At 54.7% G+C, this 18,903-nt stretch overlaps 1 protein-coding gene across 1 annotated transcript in view; it reads left to right on the forward strand.

Moving 5' to 3' along the window:
* NDRG1 (N-myc downstream regulated 1) overlaps positions 1-18,903 on the forward strand; it is a 53,033-nt gene that overhangs the window by 17,050 nt on the left and 17,080 nt on the right. The window contains exons 4-8 of the mRNA XM_080799907.1: positions 8,642-8,747; positions 10,708-10,828; positions 14,675-14,737; positions 15,466-15,526; positions 16,547-16,633. Of these exons, the coding sequence (XP_080656033.1) occupies positions 8,642-8,747; positions 10,708-10,828; positions 14,675-14,737; positions 15,466-15,526; positions 16,547-16,633 (438 nt within the window). The remainder of the gene's footprint in view (positions 1-8,641; positions 8,748-10,707; positions 10,829-14,674; positions 14,738-15,465; positions 15,527-16,546; positions 16,634-18,903) is intronic.

The following is an 18,903-nucleotide window of genomic DNA, read 5'->3' on the forward strand; positions in this document are numbered from 1 at the left end:
AACTCAGCTGGTGCGTTTCCGGAGCGCCTGTTGGAAACCATTCCTTCTGAGTTTGCTGCAAAGTCAAACACGCCGACGCCAGCTCCTGGAAGGGCTTTGAGGACAACAGCTCCCCCTCCCACGGTGGGGTGCTGTCCGGGAAGGCTGTTGGAGGCAGTGACATTGAGCTGAGACAGGCGTAATAGATGGAGCCAGTCATGTGACCAGGAGAAGCTTAGGGACCCATCATCCCACACAGGGACCCCTCTGGCTTGGACCCCGAGCCTTCTGAGGGTCCCCTGACATCTTCGCTAAACGAATAGGTGCGATCTTTCCAGTGAATCAGTATCGGAGCTGAATCTGGGTGCTGAGTAATACTCTGTCAAGGTTGTTTGCAAAAGTCTCTCTTTGTATAAAACTATACTAATACGGATTTGGCTTCTAGACCTGGTTGGCTTACAGTGTTTATGAAAGTTTCCGTCAGATTTCCAGCAGTCTCCGAAATCGTGGGTGTGTGTTGCTGTAGGACGTTCCCTCCGAAGCTGCACGGCCCTGTGAGGCTCTCCATATCCTAAAGAGTTACTGATCACAGGCCAGAGGTGGAGAAGGACAAAGCCATGGTTCTGTGCCCCAGGCAGGGACTCGCCAGCCCACCCCGACCTCAGACTTCACGCTGGGCTCTGGCAAAGTGTCTCCTGCCTGCTGTGGACTTCGTCAGCCTCAGATGAGCCAGGCCAGCGCCCAGGGCTTCCCAGCGCGCTTGCTGACTCTTTGGGACTGGTCCTATCATCCCTCCTTGGCAGATCCGGGAAACTGAGGCTTTCCAGCAGGTGTGAAGGGGCCCCGCCGAAGCTGGTCTGACCCTGACCTTTTCTCTCTGCCGTGATGCCTTACAGTGGTGATGGGCCTGGGAGGGCCGGTGGGGGCGAGAAGCCAGCGTATCTTGGCAGCTCCGGTTGTAAACCAACCTGGCTGGGCAAATACTCTGGACAGTACTTTGGGGGGCGAATGTTTAAGCCCCCGAGGGTGAGCCCTCGTGGCAAACTGCTTTCATCTGTTCATTTAGTTGGTTCCTTCCTGCTCATGAAAACAGGGGGGCCCCGGCTGGGCAGTTCCTTGGGGGCCAAGTTTAAGGAGCCCGAGCAGCCTCACTGCATGGATCCCACAGCAGCCCAAGTTATTTCTTGGAAAATATTTGGTGCTTCAGCATTTTGACTAACTCAGACAGACTCTTTGTTCTTTTCCCAGAGAAGTCAAGATTTTTTTCCCCCTGAATCAAAACACACCGTAGCCCAGAGCTCAGCAGTCAGAAGCTGCTGGAGGGTCTGCATGAGCCTCAGAGCTGCCTGCCTTAGGAGGGAGCTCCCTGCCAGGACATGGGCTTTGTGGCCTCGTCTCTTCCTGGCTGACATCACCTTAAGCTGGGCACTTAGTTTGGGGCCTGGCTGCTGTTTTGGGGCAAATCGATTGGTTCCCAGCCTTGGAAGGTTGTGACGTGCTCTCGGGACCTTTCTTTGCATGCCTTTCCTGGCCACCCTCTGGGATCCTCAGAGTGCGGGGCTGGGTGGGCTACTGGGCTGAGGTCCCTAGGCTGGAGGATGGGTGCAGTTTGATCTGATTTTGCAGAGAAGGTTTTGGCATCAGGTGTTTGCAAATTGGATGAGTAGGGTAGGTGGGAATATTTTGGGTTCCAGCTTACTTTCTTTGGCTAGACTCCTAGAATCCAAGAATATCAGACCTGGCAGATGCTTTATGAGCTAGCCCTTCCCTCTCTGCTCCAGGTGGGGAGGCTTCCTGGAAGTCCACTAACGGGAGGGGAGGGGAGAAGGGATCGAATGCATTCTTTCCCTGCCCGCTGGCTGTCTGAGGCCTTCCGTGCCAGGTGGGAATGTCACCCTCTTTTGCAGATGAGAAATCAGTCTGGAGATGTAAAGAAATGCACCAAAGGGTGCTGTCAAGATAACCCTCAGTGACCCAAGTGACTCTGAGATAGGAGATGATCACGGGAGTCCTGATAACTGATGTCCTGAGCACTAACCGTACCCCGGAAATTGTTCTGGCCTCTTCTGTGTGATGTCCTTAACCCTCACACCAGGCTTTCAGGAGACGGCTTAGTGCACCCATGTTTTATAGTTGAGACAAGGCCCAGAGAAGGTTGAAGGGATTTGTCCCATGTTGCCCCGTGATGAGATAGTTGACCAAGCCTGACCCAGTGCCCATGTCTGGAGCCAAAGTCAAAGTCCCTGTAACCAGTGGGGGGAGAGGGTGGCAGGGTTGCGACCACTGCCCCTCCCTCTGACACTCCAGAGGCGGGACACTTGCTCTGGCCCCAAATGGCCTCTCCTGTTAGATTTGCTGTTTCTAATTCCTTCCACCTGGATCTTCAGTTATTCAGGTGGTTTGATCTGATCTGGTGTCCGTGGGAATCTGCATTCGCGTGCTCATCGGGGCTCCCTGGGCATGGAGCTGATGTCACCCTCTGGGCCTCTGGGTGTGGAAGCAGCAGGGGCTGTGGCACAGGAGGCAGTGGGCAGCGTCTCCTGGGGTCTGGCTCCCACTGCTCAGCTCGGTCTGAGCCTGGCAGAGGGTGAGGGTGTTGGGAGAGGCGATTTTTCCCCCCATTTCTTGGAAGAAGATCAGCTTCTAGGGAAAATGGAAACAGTGACCTTTTACTAATTTCTTTCTTTGCACACAGTTGCTTCTTGTTTTCATGCTCCCTGACTGAAGGTGGGCAGAGCCCAGAGGCTTGGAAATCCTCAACCCGCCATTTCCCATCCCTGCTTTCCCCAGCCCCACCTCCCAGCCAGGCCACTGGGGCTTAGAGCCAAGCCCGAGTGACAGATGGCAGAAGTGCTCATCTGGGTCACTGAGATGGCTTGCTTCTTCTCTCCTTTGTGGGTTTCCTGGGAGTGCCCTTTGTGGGGAGGGGAGCGGTGGGCCAGGAGAGGGGTGCCTCACCCACCAAGCGCCCCCGTGGTGGGGCTCGGCTCTCCCTAGGTCTAGGCTCACAGTAGAGACATCCGTGTCCTGGAGTCACAGGGCAGGTCCAGTGGACAGAAGCCGGTTGTCTTTGCTAGCTGCGTGTCCTTGGCCGGTGGCCTGACCTCCCAGGGGCTTAGTCTTCTGATCTGTAATCTGGGGGAGGATCACTACTCCCAGGGGTGTCGTGAACGTGATAAACACAGCATGGGATGCAGCACACAAGCCTCCCTCTTCTGCTCCGTGGGTGGATGGATGGCCGGGTGCTCCTCCTTCTCTTCTCTGATCCGACAAGACTTCCCTCCTAACTCTCTCTTCCCTGGAGAATTGCGGTCTTTGGTGTGGGCTCCAGCTTCACTCTGCATTCCCAGGCTGACACCCGTCTGCCCACAGCAGCTGGTTTCCTGACTCTGTAGCTTTTCTTTTCCCTGATGTGATGACAGCGTTCAGCTGGGCCTCCTCGAGGTCGTATTTTCGAGGGGGCCCAGTGTGCCTCCTGCAACCTGGGACTTGGCTGGCAATCTGGACATGGGGGGCCCAGGGGCTTGTCCTGAAGTTTGCCTCTGCTACCTGCAGGTGCGTGTGCTGGGGTGCACAGATGCCGGCTTTTTCCATCTGTGAAATGGCTGTTACTGTGTTTGCTCAGTAAACAGATGACTGTCCTTATAGGCAGATCATCTATGTTTCTTGCACACATGTGCCCCTCCCCAGCATCTTTCACTCTTTACCTGCTTCTTACTTAATGGAAAGGAGGTCAGCGGCCTAGCCAGGTGTGCCCCTTCCCCACTCTGGGCACTGGAGATGAACCAGGAGGATGGGGGGGAGGGCAGTCCCTTGCCATTTCCTCTTGAGCCTTTGTGGTCATGATTTGCCTTTTCTTGCCTGAACAAGGCTTGACTTCATGCTACGTCTGACTCACCCAAATCAGTTTTCTTTGCTTGTTGTTCCAGAGAGTGCCCTCTGCCCTTGGCTGTGCCCTGACCAAGGATTGCTAGACTGCGGGGAGGGGCAGCCCAGTGTACCAGCTGACTTAGCGTCTGGCTAAGTGTGTCATCCCTTAGAGTCCAGATGATTCTGTGTCTCCCCGGGGCCTGCTGGGAAGGAGGGGATTAGGGAGGGAGGTGGCGGCAGCTGGTCTCAGAGCTCCCCTGGATCACTCAACCAGTTGACTTAAGCCATTGGGACCCCCTTGTGGTTTCTCACTGATTATCTCTGGGACAGGCATCTGTAACAAGCAGCATGGAGCCAAAGGCTGCCTTTTCTAGAACACCTCGCAGTGCACCCCACGGTTTTAATCTTGGGAGCAGCCCCAAGAGCAGGTGGACTCCTCACTGCCCTCAGTTGACAGCTGAAGGAATTCCCACACTCGTCTGGTAACTTGCCCAAGGGCACATGAGGAATGTATCATTTAGTATTCCTCAACACACACTGCTCTCAGCAATGAAATGTTTGCTCTTCTGCTGAGTCGGAAGACCTGTGAAGTCACCCAGGCCCAGACTCCTTCCAGCTTCCTGCTCTGTCTTCTCTAGCATACAGTTTTGTCCTCATGCTCATAAGATGGCTGCCGAACCTCCAACCATCTCATTCATATTCCAGGAAGGAAGCAGGCAGAGGGCTGAAAAGAAAAAAAAAAAAAAAAAATCAAAAGGCCAAGTTTGACCCTTAAAAAAAAATACTCTTCTCAAAACTCTGCTGACATCTCATGAGCCAGAAATGAGTCTCTGGACCACCGCCCCCCACCGGCTACAAGGCAGATGGGGGGAGGGAGAATTTTATCAGGCACATTGTTGGGAATTGTGTCCTAAAGGGGGAATAGCAGATGTGTGAGAGGCCAGCCCACGTAGTCAGCGGTAGTTTATAAAGCTCCGAAGCCAGGATTGGTGGCTGAAATGAAATCTTGAAGGAATACTTAGTGGTAAGTGCTGTTTCCTCCACCTTCTGTCTTGCAAGCCGTGTAGACAGTAGGAATAGGATCGGTGCCCTTTTGCCACTTACCAGCTTACAGGTGGTATGGACTCTGTGAATGTTGGTGCCCTTTTGGGGCCAGACCTGGTCTGTGGCAGAGCCGGCCTCTCTCTCTGGGAGTTGGCTGTCAGGTGGGAGGTGGTGATCAAACAGATATTTGCACCATAGTGGGCACTGCAATAAAAGAACCAGTACGTGGTGAAGGGGCCAGCCCAGGGCAGTGGTGTTTGTGCTGAGGCCCTTCTGAGTGGGACACCTGCCAGCCTACGACAGTGTGGAGGCAGGTGCACGTCCTGGGAAGGATGGAAGGAGCCAGTGTCATGCCTCTGGTCCACGTGCCAGTGTACCCCTAGCACCGTGTCTGTGGATGGCAGGTCCCTGGAGATGCTGGGGCTGTAGAAGGACGTTCACAGTCACATGGGAGGGGGGCTGACTTAGAGTCACAGTGCACCTTCTGTCCTAAAGGTTTCTTTTCTTCGTGTACCATCTGGCGCAGAGAGTAAACAGGTGTCAGAGAGCACACACAGTCCAGGATTTTGGACTTGGAACAGCCTCGGATTCCGTTCCAGCTGTGTGACCTCGGGTAGATCACTTGCCCTCTCTTGGCCTGTCTCCTCTTCTGTAAAAGAGGACAGCTGTTACCCGGTGGGGCTGCGTGCATTCGGGGAGAAGACTTGAAACGAATGCCGGGGGCAGGGGCAGGGCCAGAGTCGAGTAGGAGGGCTGATTTGGGGAGTATTTCCGCCATATTGCCACCTCCTCTGTACCTTGAGAGAGTGGCTTTCTAGGCTTTTCAGAGGTGAGAGGAAAACCGTACAGCTTGGGTTTTTCTCTGTTGCTTGCTTTTGGCTGGGTCAGACCCCTATGCAGAGGCATTTCGAAAAATCTGGCTCTGAACCAGAGAAGGGTGGAGGCTGGAGATCTGGGTGGTGGAGGAGTTCCAGCCAACGTCGTAGCCAGAGAGAGGACCCTTGGCAAGTCCCAGAACAGGGGACGTCCTCTCTCAGGCAAGGGGACATGAAGTGCACGGGACACTGCATTCCTTGGTGCCCTCTCTGTGGGAGAATGTGGGGGTGTGAGGTAGGTCCCTTTCTACAGGATACTGCGTAGTGATTCATCCCCCCTGGAGACAGAAGGACAGAATGTTCTTTGGGTCTAAAGAGGACAAAGCATGTGTTTGTGTTTTAATTCCCCCATCCATCTCAGGTGCAGTCTTGGTTTTGGCCAGTGCAGAGAGAGCACCAGGGCTGGCTTAGAACCGTGTGCGTGCGTGCGCACACGTGTGTGTGTGTGTGTGTGTGTGTGTGTGTGTGCGCGCGCGCGCGTGCTTCTGTGACTTAAGGAATGGGACTCGCACAAGAAAGATCACATCTGTCTTTTCTCCTCCTGCTGCCTGAGTGCCTTTGCTGTATTGCTTCCACTTCCTGAGACTGGCTGCCTTAACATTCCGGACGAGGCAAGCCACGGAGATCGCTTCCGGCTGCGCAGAGGTCCAGGCTAGTGGTGAGACGGCGCGGGCCACGGCCACCACCCTTGGATGGTTCCTCTCGCGGATGAAACCTTAACGCTCGCTCCATGGGGCTCATGCAGTCCTGGGAGGTTCTACACCTGTCCAGGGAGATTTCATGCCAATCCTGGAGTTCCGAGAGCGGGAGCAGAAGCTCTCCAAGAAGCTTAGAGCCAATTAAGGGGCAGAGGGGAGCCTGAACCCAGAGTAGTTAGTGGACTTTCTAGAGAAAGATCATTTATTCTCAGGTGTTTATGCAGCAGTTCCTGACTGTCTGCTGGGGGCGTGGACTGTGTGCCAGGCCTGGTGACAGAACAGTAAGCCAGGCAGGGCTGCCCCTCGCTTCTTGGACACCTTTAGTTCTGGTTCCAGGGCGGTATAATTTTAAGGCCGCCACAGAGATGAGTCAACATCAGCCACTCATCCCCACCCTAGGGGGCTGTCAGGGACATCCTTGGTGCCTGCCAGGGCTGGCATCCTGTATCTGCCACTAAGTGGTACCCAGGCACCGCATTAAACACCTCGTTACCGTGTCCCAAGGGCCCCCTTTCCTCCTGGCACTGTTTCGGACCCCAAGGTGACCTCCTCCCTTGAGGATCCCGGGATGAGGTGGTTCGCTCCTTTCCTCCGGCTAGGGACCCAGGGCTCAGAAGGGTAGGGCTCGGATTTGAACCCTGATGATCTCAGGTTGGCGGGGATGCTGCCTGGCCTGGCCTATTTTTAGAGGGCGCCGTGTGGGTCAGCTGGGGAGACAATGGAGAATGTGACCCTCTCAATGAACCATTGTCCCCGATTGGCTTCAGGGCCAGGGACGGGCCCAGCAGATGACCGTGGCCCCCACTGGGGGCCGGGCTGTTGCTCCCTCGTCTGTGGATTTTTCCAGTGCTTGTAGAGGCAAGAGCGGAGTGTCGGGCACCGATGGGAAGAGAGACCGTGGACTCTGTGTTTGGGGGACTGACTCCCATTGTTGGGGTGATGAGGGAGGTGGCTCAGGAGGACCCTTGTGATGGGGATGGGCCTGGGACTGACAGGGGGCAGGGGTCCCCTCCATGCCGTGGTCTGTGCAGGCCCATCAGCGTCACCTGGTGAGCGCTCATACTTGGTGAGGTTCCAGCGTTCTCCCTATGTCACAGGTGTGAGGGCAGCCTGGGAAGGCCCCCTCCAATACCCAGAATCCCCCAGCTTGCTTTAGGGGTCCTCGGAGCGAGGGCGGGAAGCATGCGCATCGCTTGCTTGGGATGGTGAGGGGAGCGGCTTCTTGCTACACACTTGGATAGCGCGCTGCCCTGTTCTGGAGGGAGAGCCCGAGAATTGGGGTCTATTTCTTGATTTGTGAGCCAGTTTCTCCAGGTCTGGGATGCAGGGACTGTGGGCACGGTCCCTCCTGCTGTGTCCTGTCCTGTGGGCCTCCTGGCACCCCCAGAGCTGCCAGGTCCTAGGTCTGCTTCCAGGGTACAGACTGGGGTAAGGGCAGCTTGCCCAGCTCCACAAGGCTCTTAACTGGGGCATCTGGCCCGTTTCTTCTTCTTGTCCATGCGGGGTGGACCCTGACCTGCTCTTTCCCGCCATTCATCAGCAGTCGAGATGGTTCACATTTAGGTTGGTTTTGGGAGCAGGTTAGATGGCATCTGGAATGTTCTCTCCTTGGTAAATAAATGTCAAGGGCTGACCTAAGGTGGCCTCCTGAGGCACGAACGTGGTTTGACTCTTCAGGCTTCTCAGAGTGTGAGGCCGTAAGGAGCCTGTGGGGAATATTGAGGGTGACCCTGTGGGTGAGTCCTGAGTGTGATTCTGGGCAGCTGCCTTGGTTTCCCGGATCCAGACTGTCACCGTCCACCGTGGGAGCAGATAGTCTAGGAAGCTCAGGCTTTGATGACCTCCGTTTCCCAGGTGGAGAAAACCAGGTCCTGCTCAGAGAGCGGCTGGGGCTGGTGCCTTTCCCAAGTTTTGGGCGGTTAATGGCACCGCCGAACCAGGACTCTTTCCGCTGCCTCCCAGCTTAGTTCCCCTTCCCTCCCTGGCTCTTGGAGCAGTTTCTCTGGCCGGAGATATCCACTGCCCAAAGGCCAGAGCTCTGCTGACCAAACGAGAAACATACGTGGAGCTTCCTCAAAACACAGTTGGAAACTGGATGCATGCAGTAAGCGGTCCCCGCCGCAGCAACGCTCAGAAGCCCATATCACAGACCTCTCTGTCTCTGTCTTTCCTCAGGAGCAGGACATAGAGACGGTGCACGGCTCCATTCATGTCACGCTGTGCGGGACCCCCAAGGGAAACCGGCCTGTCATCCTCACATACCATGACATTGGCATGAACCGTAAGTTCCCGAGAGCCTTGGTTTTCACGGCGGGTTGGGGAGGAGGACAGCTAGGAAGGGCCGGTGGTGGGAGGAGCAGCTGCTCCTCTTCTGCTGACACTTCCTGGAGCGGTTGTGAGAAGAGAACTTGCCACAGTCTGGAAGAGCCTGGAATGCACGACGCAGGGCACAACGTTGTCTTTGTGCCTGGGTGTGCTGGGAACTCGGGGCCCTCCACTGTCTGTGGGTGACAGTGATTTCTTTTGATCAGTGTGTACGGTTGTTTTTATGATTTTGACCGAGTTGTACAACCATCAGCACAGGCCATTTAAGAACATTTTTTTATCACTCTGAAAACTTTGTTCCCCCAGTCTCCTGAGCCCCCTAGCCCCTGGCCACCTCCAGTCTACTTTCTTCCTGTAAGGGCGTGTGTATCCGGGACATTCGTTATGAACGGAATCCTACCACACGGGGTCTTCTGTGGCTGGCTCCTTTCACAATGGTTTCAAACGTCCATCCACGTAGTCGCCTGTGTCCGTCCTTCCTTCCTTGTTCCTGAATAATACTCCATTGTGTGCATAGACCACATTTCATATTTCCATCCTTCTGTTGATGAACACTTGGATGGTTTTGCTTTTTGGCTATTCCAAATGAGGCTGCCGTGAATGTTTACGCCGTATTCTTGAGATTCCCAGGAGGTGTTACCATATGTGGCTTCCCCATTTTTCACAGACGGTAAAGGAGTAAGATCTTCTGAATGTTAAAATCGCGCAGGATAGAAGAGAAGGCACTGATGGCCTTCACGTCCAGGCACCTCTGTAATCCTGAGTATTGCAAGCTGGGTGATTGTGTGATCGGTGACTGACAGCCTGCCTGGCTTGCGTGTTTTTCCTCCAGCTTCTTAATACCTTGAGGCAGTGGTGTCAGTCACTGAAAACCATCTTCCTTCATCATCCCTTCTCCTATAGCCCTCTTCCTCTATGTGCCCGCCCTTGGATCCATTAGCTACTAGCTCCCATGCTTGGTCCTTGGATATCTGTTATCTTATTTTTCCAGGCTCTGCTAAGGGGTGTAATTGGCCTGTGGCTGTTACCCCTGTGGTGGAGGCTCACTGTTTCAGTAAGCCAGCTGCAGAAACAGAAGCCCCCAAGATCTCTGTGGCTGTACACAATACACATCTGTCTCTTCCTCCTGTAATGCCTCTGGGCATTCGGTGGGACACCTTTCACATGGTGATTCCAGGACCTAGGCTCCTGCCAGCTGTGGCTCCTCCATCCCCTGGGGCCTCAGAGCCTTCTGCATTTGGCAGATGGCAGCAGGGAGAGAAACCTAGAAGAGTGGGTGGCAGGTATTGACAAGAAACCACGAGCTTCACGAGCTGTTGGCTAGAACCCAGTCACATGGCTGCCTCTCGTTGCAAAGGAGTCTGGGAAATGTAGTCCCACTGTGTGCCCAGGAAGAAAAGGGGGTGGATGGGAGAACAGCTGGCCCTCTTTGCCTCAAGCACTCAGCAGCTGGGAGACTCCTCCAAGGCCACGTCAGAAGCGAGAGGGTCCATGCTTTATCTCCTGTGCCCTGCTTGGTTGAGAATCATGTGCCCTGGCCATTACTTCCAATGTGGGGGTTCCAGAAACCCAGACAGAGGGCATGAGTGCAGCAAGGTCCATCGCAGTCCAGCTGATGGGGGTGATGCTGGAGCCAGGATGAGAGTCTCCTCGCAGCACCAGCTCCATCCATGTTTGGGCTTCAGCCGCTGGCGTATCCAGTGGAGCTCATCCACCCTTTGCACCGCCAGGGCCACTTGCTTGCCTTTTAGCAGCAGAGGGACGTGGGAGGGGACAAGAAGGTCGGCTTGCTTTCTTCTGTGTTCATTCCTCCCCTGCATGGGAGTGAGACCAGCGAAAGGCCATTACATGCCACCAAGCACCCAGATGTATTCTGTCCTGACTCCTTCCTCTTCTTGCCCCTGCCTGTTCTCCAGACAAAACCTGCTACAACCCCCTGTTCAACTCTGAGGACATGCAGGAGATCACGCAGCACTTTGCCGTCTGCCACGTGGACGCCCCTGGCCAGCAGGATGGTGCTGCCTCCTTCCCTGTGGGGTAAGACCTGGAACCCCGTGCCCCCGAAGGGGCGCAGGAAAACTGAGCAGGGGGAGGGGGAGGCGTCACACTGGGTCTCTGTTTTATGGTGGTGAGGTATATATAACCCAAGATTCATGCTTGGAACCATTCTTGAGCATGGAGTTCAGTAGTGTCACATGCATTCGTACTGTAGTGCAGCCGTCCCCACTGTCTCTCTCCAGGACTTTTTCAGCCTCCTAAACTGAAATACTGTCTCTGCTAAACACTTAACTCCTTGCCCCCCACCCCCCGCCCTGACCCCCACTCTCACCCACCCAGGGAGCTAGCCTTTTTTTTTTTTTTAATATTTTATTTATTTATTTGACACACAGAGAGAGAGCACAAGCAGGCAGAGAGAGAGAGGGGGAAGCAGGCTCCCCACCAAACAGAGAGCCCGATGCGGGACTCGATCCCAGGACCCTGAGATCATGACCCAAACCGAAGGCAGCGGCCCAACCCACTGAGCCACCCAGGTGCCCAGGAGCTAGCTTTTTAATAGGTGTGCATGACAGGCACAGGATCTAGCAGAGAGGATTTTCATAAGAAAAATAGTTTGGAGAGTTCTAGAAAGGTGGGAAGAAAAAGAGAGGGAACAATAGGAAATAATCTTAATGAAGTACTTCCTATGGTCCAGGCTTAGGGTTTTATTCTTTCTTTCTTTCTTTTTTTTTTTTTTTTTTTTTTTAAGATTTATTTGAGAGAGAGAGTGCTCAAGTGCAAGGGAAGGGGCGGGGGCCGGGGGAGGGAGAGACAATGCCAAGCAGACTCCAGCCTAGCAGGGAGTCCAACAGGGGCTCAGTCCCATGACCCTGAGATCATGACCTGAGCTGAGATCAAGAGTCTGAGCCACCCTGGTGCCCCCCCCACCCCCCAAGTTAGTATTTATTCACATGAGTCACTTGCTGAGTACCTTGCTCAGAGTCGTACAGCTCGTTTAACTGGGGGAATCGGAGCGTCTGCTGACTTGAGGGATCATGTTCTCTTTAGAACTTCAGGGTCTCTTGTCCCAGGGATCTGGCTGCCTGCTTCTCCCCAGCGCGCAGCGAGCGCGGCGTTCCGGTTTCTGCTGTGAGGCTGAGACAGGCCTCCTGAGTGCCCGGGACCATCAGTGTCCCCTGGAGGGAGGCAGACCTCTTGGAGGCTGTCATTAAACCAGGGTGCAGCAGGCTGGGGGTTTCAGGTCTCCCAGAAGGGGCCTTCTTGACATTCACAGATCGCTTCCTCCCCTCTCCTCCCCTCCCCTCCCCTCTCCTCTCCTCCCCTCCCCTCCCCTCCCCTCCCCTCCCCTCCCCTCTCCTCTCCTCTCCTCTCCTCTCCTCCCCTCCCCTCTCCTCCCCTCTCCTCTCCTCTCCTCCCCTCCCCTCTCCTCCCCTCTCCTCCCCTCTCCTCCCCTCCCCTCCCCTCCCCTCTCTTGCCTTTTCTTTTCTAATTGGTGTTCAGAGTTATCCTTAATAATTAACCTTTGTCAGAGACCGGGAAGGACACCAGCACATGGGGCCACGACCAAAAATTAGAAGCTTCCTAATACAGTGGGACCCTGTTACTTGTTCACTAGCAGATTAAGCCAAAGGTCTGTCAGCAAATCCATCCCTGTTGGGAGCAAGTGTTTGAAAGACTTGAGGTAACACAGTGGCTCTTAGCCCCCCATAGGAGGATTTAAAAAAACGCCCTGAGGTTTGAGCCCCACCCTGTGGAGTTTTCATGAAGTTGACCTGGAGGCCAAGGTTCAGGGTATCTGCCTCCCCATCCCCCGGGTCAGCAGGGGATTTTAGTGTGTGGCTCCTGGCAGCCGAGGCCTGAACAGGTCCTGCCTTATTTCTGCCTCCTGTAGTTGGGGGTCTCCTGTGCCCTCTGGGGTCTGCTCCCTCTGCCCCGAGGCTGAGGCAGCAAAGCAGGGATGGGGACCCCAGCTCTGGAGTCAGCTTCCTGCATATGGGGCTTGTGTGAATCCCTTTGCCTCCTGACTCTGTATCCAACCCCAGGAACAGCAGGGCAAGAAGCCATTGGGGGTAAGTGGCTCCCCCAGAACCCCTTTGGGGGGCTGCTGGCTGTAGACGGAGCAATGGCCATTTCAGAAGGAAACTGGCCCCATTTACTTGTAGACAAACCAGCCAGGCTCTTTCTGTCTCTTTCCAGAGCTTTTGCACCTGCTGGGTTCCCCTCCTGGAGTAGGTTTCCTATACTCTACACTCATCAAACCCCAATGCCTCCTTCAGTGTCACTTCTTCCAAGAAGCCCTCCCTAACCACCCGACCCAACAGAACAGGGATCCTGTCTCAGTTTCCCTTCTGAACACCCCACCTCCCTCACTGTTACTAATCCTTTGTCATTACACTCCCTTGTTTCGCCTGGCCCCTGTGTGGGACCGGGCCTGCTGTGCTCATGTGGTCTCCCTGGGGAAGAGTGAGCACCCGTAACTCCTTTGTGGAAGGGCCTCCTCCCGGAGTCCTCCTCCCGGAGACCAGCCTTGTGGGATGCCTCCTAGTCCAGGTACCTCCTGTGCCTCCCCGATACTGTGGCCTATCCGATGGTCTTGGGTGGAGTTTTTCGGGCTCCCGCAGGGACCCGTCCAGAGACTCATGGGATGTCCAGAGGAGCTGGTCCTGACGCAGCGTGCCATGTGCATCTGCTTCTGATAAAAAGGGTCGGGCTCGCTCACGGCACCCAAGGCCTTGGCGAAAGGGATGATTCTTCGAGTTCTTCCAGGCAAGTCGGGAAAGAAAACGTGCAGGAACTCTGGCTAGGGTTGTTGGCTCCTGCAGGGGCAGAGCTCTCTGGCCCTCCTGGAGATCCCAGGGAGGTGAGCACACACGGTGTGAGGAGGCAGAGGGAACAGCCTATGTGAAGGCCAGGAAGAGAGCAGGCATGGAAATGCTCCATGAGACACCGGGGCCAGTGCTCTTTTTGGCTGAGAGGAAGGGACCAGCCTGGAAAGTGGCTCCTCACTGTGTGGGGGGGTTGGCATGTGGTACGCCCATGGGAAAGGGGGGCACAGTGGCAACGAGAAGCCCTGTGCGGGCCTGGCCTGAGGACTTGGTGACAGACGATGGTTGTTCCCTGCCCTCTGGGAAGGGGAAACGTCCGCTGTAATGCATCGGCTTAGGGCAGCCTGCAGACTCCACACTCACGCAGAAGCCATGGTTCCAGAAAATGGGTAAATCGAGGCATCCCAGTGCCTTAAAATCCTGCTGGGTGTTCCGTCTCCCAAAGCCCACGGTGTCCAGCTCATCAGCGTGGCCTGCTTCTCTGTATTCTCTCCAAGCTCCGGAGCATCTCCCAGGGTCAAGGGGGAGAGAGGGGAGGGACTTCCCCGTGGCCAGGAATGTTCTATGGGAGAGCTGCTCGCAGGCCTCCTTCTGGGAGGTGAGTGAGAAGTCCCAGAGCCCACGGGAGGTGCCATTCCAAGGGCCGGCCTGGAAGTGAAGCCAAGTGGCTTATCCCAGCTTCACGGCTGTTTACAATCTGTATACCGGGGGAAATCACGGGAACATCACAGAGTTGCCGTTACGTATTAGATGAGCTGCTAAGCGGCCTCTGATGCTAGCTGTGGGACCTGGAGCATAGGAAGCAGTCCTTCAAGGGTCGGTTTACAAACGGGGAGGATTGGGGTGGGGCGTGGCCTCGAGCAGGGGCGCAGGCTGGTGCGTGTGGCTCGATGCCAGGAAGGAGGGCCGCAGAGGGCTGGGCAGGGGGCTGAGCGGGGGGCTTGGGCACACGGGTCAGGTTGTGCATGAGTCCTGCCCTTCAGGCGTGTTCCTGCTTGAATGATTCGTTTCCACCGGGGTCCAGGCCCCCACTAATGGCCTCTGCATGGCTTCTCCCAAGGTACATGTACCCCTCCATGGACCAGCTGGCCGAAATGCTTCCTGGAGTGCTCCACCAGTTTGGGTAAGAGCGAGGGATCTATGGCTCCACCAGCCTGCAGAGAAAGGTGGCTTCTAGCCTCTGCCTCTCCTTTGGCTTTGATCTGGCCTGACCACTGAAATGTAGGGTGAATGGTCAGGAGAGAAAGGAGCTGTCACACCATCTCTACTCCATGGTCTGCCTCTCTCCAGCTGGGCTTTTCTCCATGAGCAAATGCATCACCCGAAGCCCACCTCCCCACCTGTCCTTTCTCTGCCCTCTCTTCTTTCATTGCTCTTCCTTATTGATGGAATGTTCTGGAAGAGGGTAGCCTGCCCTCCATTTTTCCCTCCATGCCCTAGTTCTCCAGTGCTCATTTGCCTTTTACTTGAGCCTTTTGTATGAGGATCGTACCTCAGAGTTCTTGGCCAATATATTTTCCTTCCTAGTTTCAGAGTCTAAAATAAAGCTTACGAGGGGGAGAAGTGGTACCGTAATGGGCCTTCCCATAAATATCAGGCAGTCTCTCAGAGCCTGAGAAAAGGGATGAGTCTCTCCAAGGTCACGGTGTTCTGTCAAGCCATAAAGCATGATGCATGTCGGGTCCTCGAGGCAGCGTGTTCTGGCTTGCCAGCCACGCTCCGCGGTGAGCTGGACAGACGCTGGGGGCGGCGGCGTTCCTTAGGGACCAGGAGTGGGGGAGGTTTTAAGAGGGTCGTTAGGGCTGCCACTGCTCATCCTTGTGTGACATTCCTGTTTATTTCTGCTTCCAGGCTGAAAAGCATTATTGGCATGGGAACGGGAGCAGGTGCTTACGTCCTCACTCGCTTTGCTGTGAGTTCTTGGGCATTTTTTTAAAAAAATTATGTGTCAAATGCAGCTGAGTCAGAATTAAGGAAAACAACTGGAAAAGCATCAAAAATCCCAGAATGAAGAGAGAAATGACCTGTAATTTAATTTCTGAAGGAAGAACCACAGTTTACATGGTGGTGTGTGGTCCAGAGTTGTGTGTGTGTGTGTGTGTGTGCGCGTGCACACGAGTGTGCCTCACATATGTACTGGCAGCCTTGCCTTTCCTACAGCAGACAGACTCTTTGATCACTGGTTTTGCTCACTTCTTGGTTGGTTGTGGGCAGGTCCTCATGTCACCATACCTTCTGCTTCTTCGTGAAAACCCCACAGCTTCCGGATTCTGACTGATTCTCCACTAGAATCAGAGACACACAGGTTCACGTGACTGTGGGCCCAAGCCAGGTACTCCTGGAGCCCTTGCGTCCTTACCGAGCAGTTGTTTAAAAATGTGGCAGTTCTCGTTTGATGAATAGACTTGAAGGTATTCCGACTGCCTGTCGTTTGCTGAATGTTGTCAGAACTCAGAAATGCTGGTATGAATAAAAAAAAAAACCAGAACCCCGACTGACGGGGCTCTGAGCTGATAAAGGAGGATCCGTGTTCGATATGAGACGGACACAGATGTGTCTTTCAGGAGTAGTTGCTAAGGAGCCATGCAGTGCCCTGCCTGACCTTGAAACTGCTGCTCCGGTAGACCCATCTGGCAGCGGGGGGAGAGGAGGTGCAGGAAGGGGAAGTGGCTTGCCCCAGGCAGGTGTGCCGCACGCGCGCACGTCTCCTGCTTCCCCGCCCCACTGTCTCAGGGGCTCAGTCCCGCGTCTGTTGAACTGGAGCCTCTGTTGGGCATGGGAGGTGGGGCTGCAGGGTCTTGAGGGCAGCAGACTGCTCTGGGGATGCCCATGGGCCCTTTTCTGGTACTTTTCTCCATTTTCTGCTTCACCTTTGAAGTGCATGGTGTCTGAGGTCACGGCGTTGCCACTCACCTTGTGTCTTGAATTGCAGCTGAACAACCCCGAGATGGTGGAGGGACTCGTCCTTATCAACGTGAACCCTTGTGCAGAAGGCTGGATGGATTGGGCTGCATCCAAGGTGAGGCTGGGGATCAGGGCCAAGGCCAAGGTCAGGGTTAGGGTCAGGGCTAGGGTTGGGGCCAGGATTAGGGCCAGGGCTAGGGTCAGGGCCAGGACCAGGGTCAGGGACAGGGTCAGGGTCTTGGCCAGGGTCAGGGTCTGGGATAGAGTCAGGCTAAGGTCTAGGGTCAGGGTCAAGCAGGTGGAATAGTTGGGCCCACCCAAACCCCTTGTAGCCGCCTACTCCCCACCCCTTTAAAGAAAACAGTTTCCTTTGCTTTGCTTGGGATAGTAAACATGACCTCAGCCATTTGCCATTCGGAAGATTTCAGTAGGACACTGTGATCTAAACTAGACATCCCATGGGGACGTGAGTCCTCGAGCCAGCTTTGATAAGCATAGCTTGGGTTAAGAAGTGTTTGCTGAGGACCTAACACTTACTGGGCTTTGGTCAAGACACTGGAAATCAAAAGAGGAACAAGACAAAGGCCTCTGATGTCAGGAACCCACATATCGTTGATGAAAAAGGAGGGTGTGTTTAGGACCAGCGCTGCTACTCATTTGATGATGACAGTAATTAGCTAGTGTGTCCTGAGTATTTCCCAGGCGCTGTTCATACTGTCTGACCACATGGAATCCTCCCAGTGACTCCAGGAGGTGGCCTTGTTAAAACCAGGTTCTGGAAGAGGAAAGTGAGGCTCAGAGTGGTGAAGCAGCAGCTGTCCAAGATCCCACAGAGCTAGTCAGTGGGGGAACAAGGGCTGAATCCAGATCCCATGGACTCTGTACTCCTTGGGCCTCCCCTCCTGCCTCCGTCCCCCGTCTCATCCAGCAGGTGTGCAACGGCCCCTTGACCCAAGCACTGCAGGTCTGGGAATACAGAGGGAGCAGGACCATGCCTGCCTGGAGGAGAGGGACCCATGCTGTCTTGGGAGGCTCTGCTCTGGCTGGTGTCCTAGCGTTCCTTGTTTATCTTTTAAAAATGATTATTGTGTTTTTTCATAAAGGCGCCAGTATTTGCCAAGGAAAGAGGTTAGCTGTTCCAATTGAAACAGGACAGAACCTTTCAAGCTGGGGTGATCCTGGCCTTTCATTTTGAAAGTATGTTTTTGCCAAGTGTTGGGTGGCTGTCACAGACCGAGGCTTGAAGGGGTTGTGCCCCTCCCTGCTACCTCCCACCCGTCTTGGCCACTCTGATCCTGCATTTCTTTCTGGAACCTTCTGCCAAAGTGCAGGAGCCCATCCCTCTCATCTGCGTGATATTCAGAAGCGGAGCATACTCCCTGTTTTTTTTTATTTTATTTTCCAGGAAAGGAAGTGATATTACCGTCAGCCAGTTTGGCTCCTGGGTAACTGTTCTGAGCCAGACATGGAGGGCTGGGGACACTGACCGTTGGCCAGAGTAGGGCCTGAGGAATGTCTGTGTGGCTTTAGTATCTGCACCATATCCTTCCTTTCCAACCCCAAGAGAGAAAAGCCCTATATCGGGAGTCGTCTGTTATGTGTCAGGCACTGACGTCAGATCCTGTGACACGTGTCGTTGCCTCATGTTATCCTCACCTTGACCTTGCGTCTTTGAAGCTCCTGGCACGGCTGCGTATAGATGAGGGGCTTGAGCTTCAGAGGCTCTGCAGTCCACCCAGACCCACACAGTGAGCATATGGCAGGACCCCCCGTCTGGAGAGTCCCCTGGTCTGGAGCTTCTCTATCCTGCCCATCCTTGCCTGACACTGAAATTGGTCAGCACCCCTTTATGGAGCTCCTGCTGTATCCTGAGCATTTGTGGAGCTCCTGTTACATACCTAGCATTTATGGGACTCCTGCTGTATACCTAGCATTTATGGAGCTCCAGCTATATACCTGGCATTGTGTCGGGGAGAGAGAGAGGGGAGAAAGTTGGCCGTGTCTTTAGTGACCTCCATATACTCCCAAGAGTGGATACTGGCTCGAGGGGGGTAATTTAGAGGATGATACAGGAAGGTTAGTTCAAGGTAAACAGGCCCTGGGGTAGAGACTGGAAGAGCTTGGTGTGTGTGTATAGAAGAAAGGGATGGGGGTCATCCTTGGGAGAACCCAGTGTGCTACAGCACAGGGAGAGCTGGGAGCAGGCTGGGGTGTGCTGCGGCACAGGGAGAGCTGGGAGCAGGCCGGGTCTCTGTTCAGCTCCTGTTCTTCCTGTGCCATCTTTGCACTGTGCGTGGGGCTCTGAGAACAAGCGATTGGTGGAGACTCAGGTGCTGCCCTCAGGGAGGGCCCAGGTCCTTTAGGCGACTGGAACAGGCAACCAAG

Source organism: Martes martes, assembly GCF_963455335.1.
Source record: "Martes martes genome assembly, chromosome: 4".
NCBI classification, from domain to species: Eukaryota; Metazoa; Chordata; class Mammalia; order Carnivora; family Mustelidae; genus Martes; species Martes martes.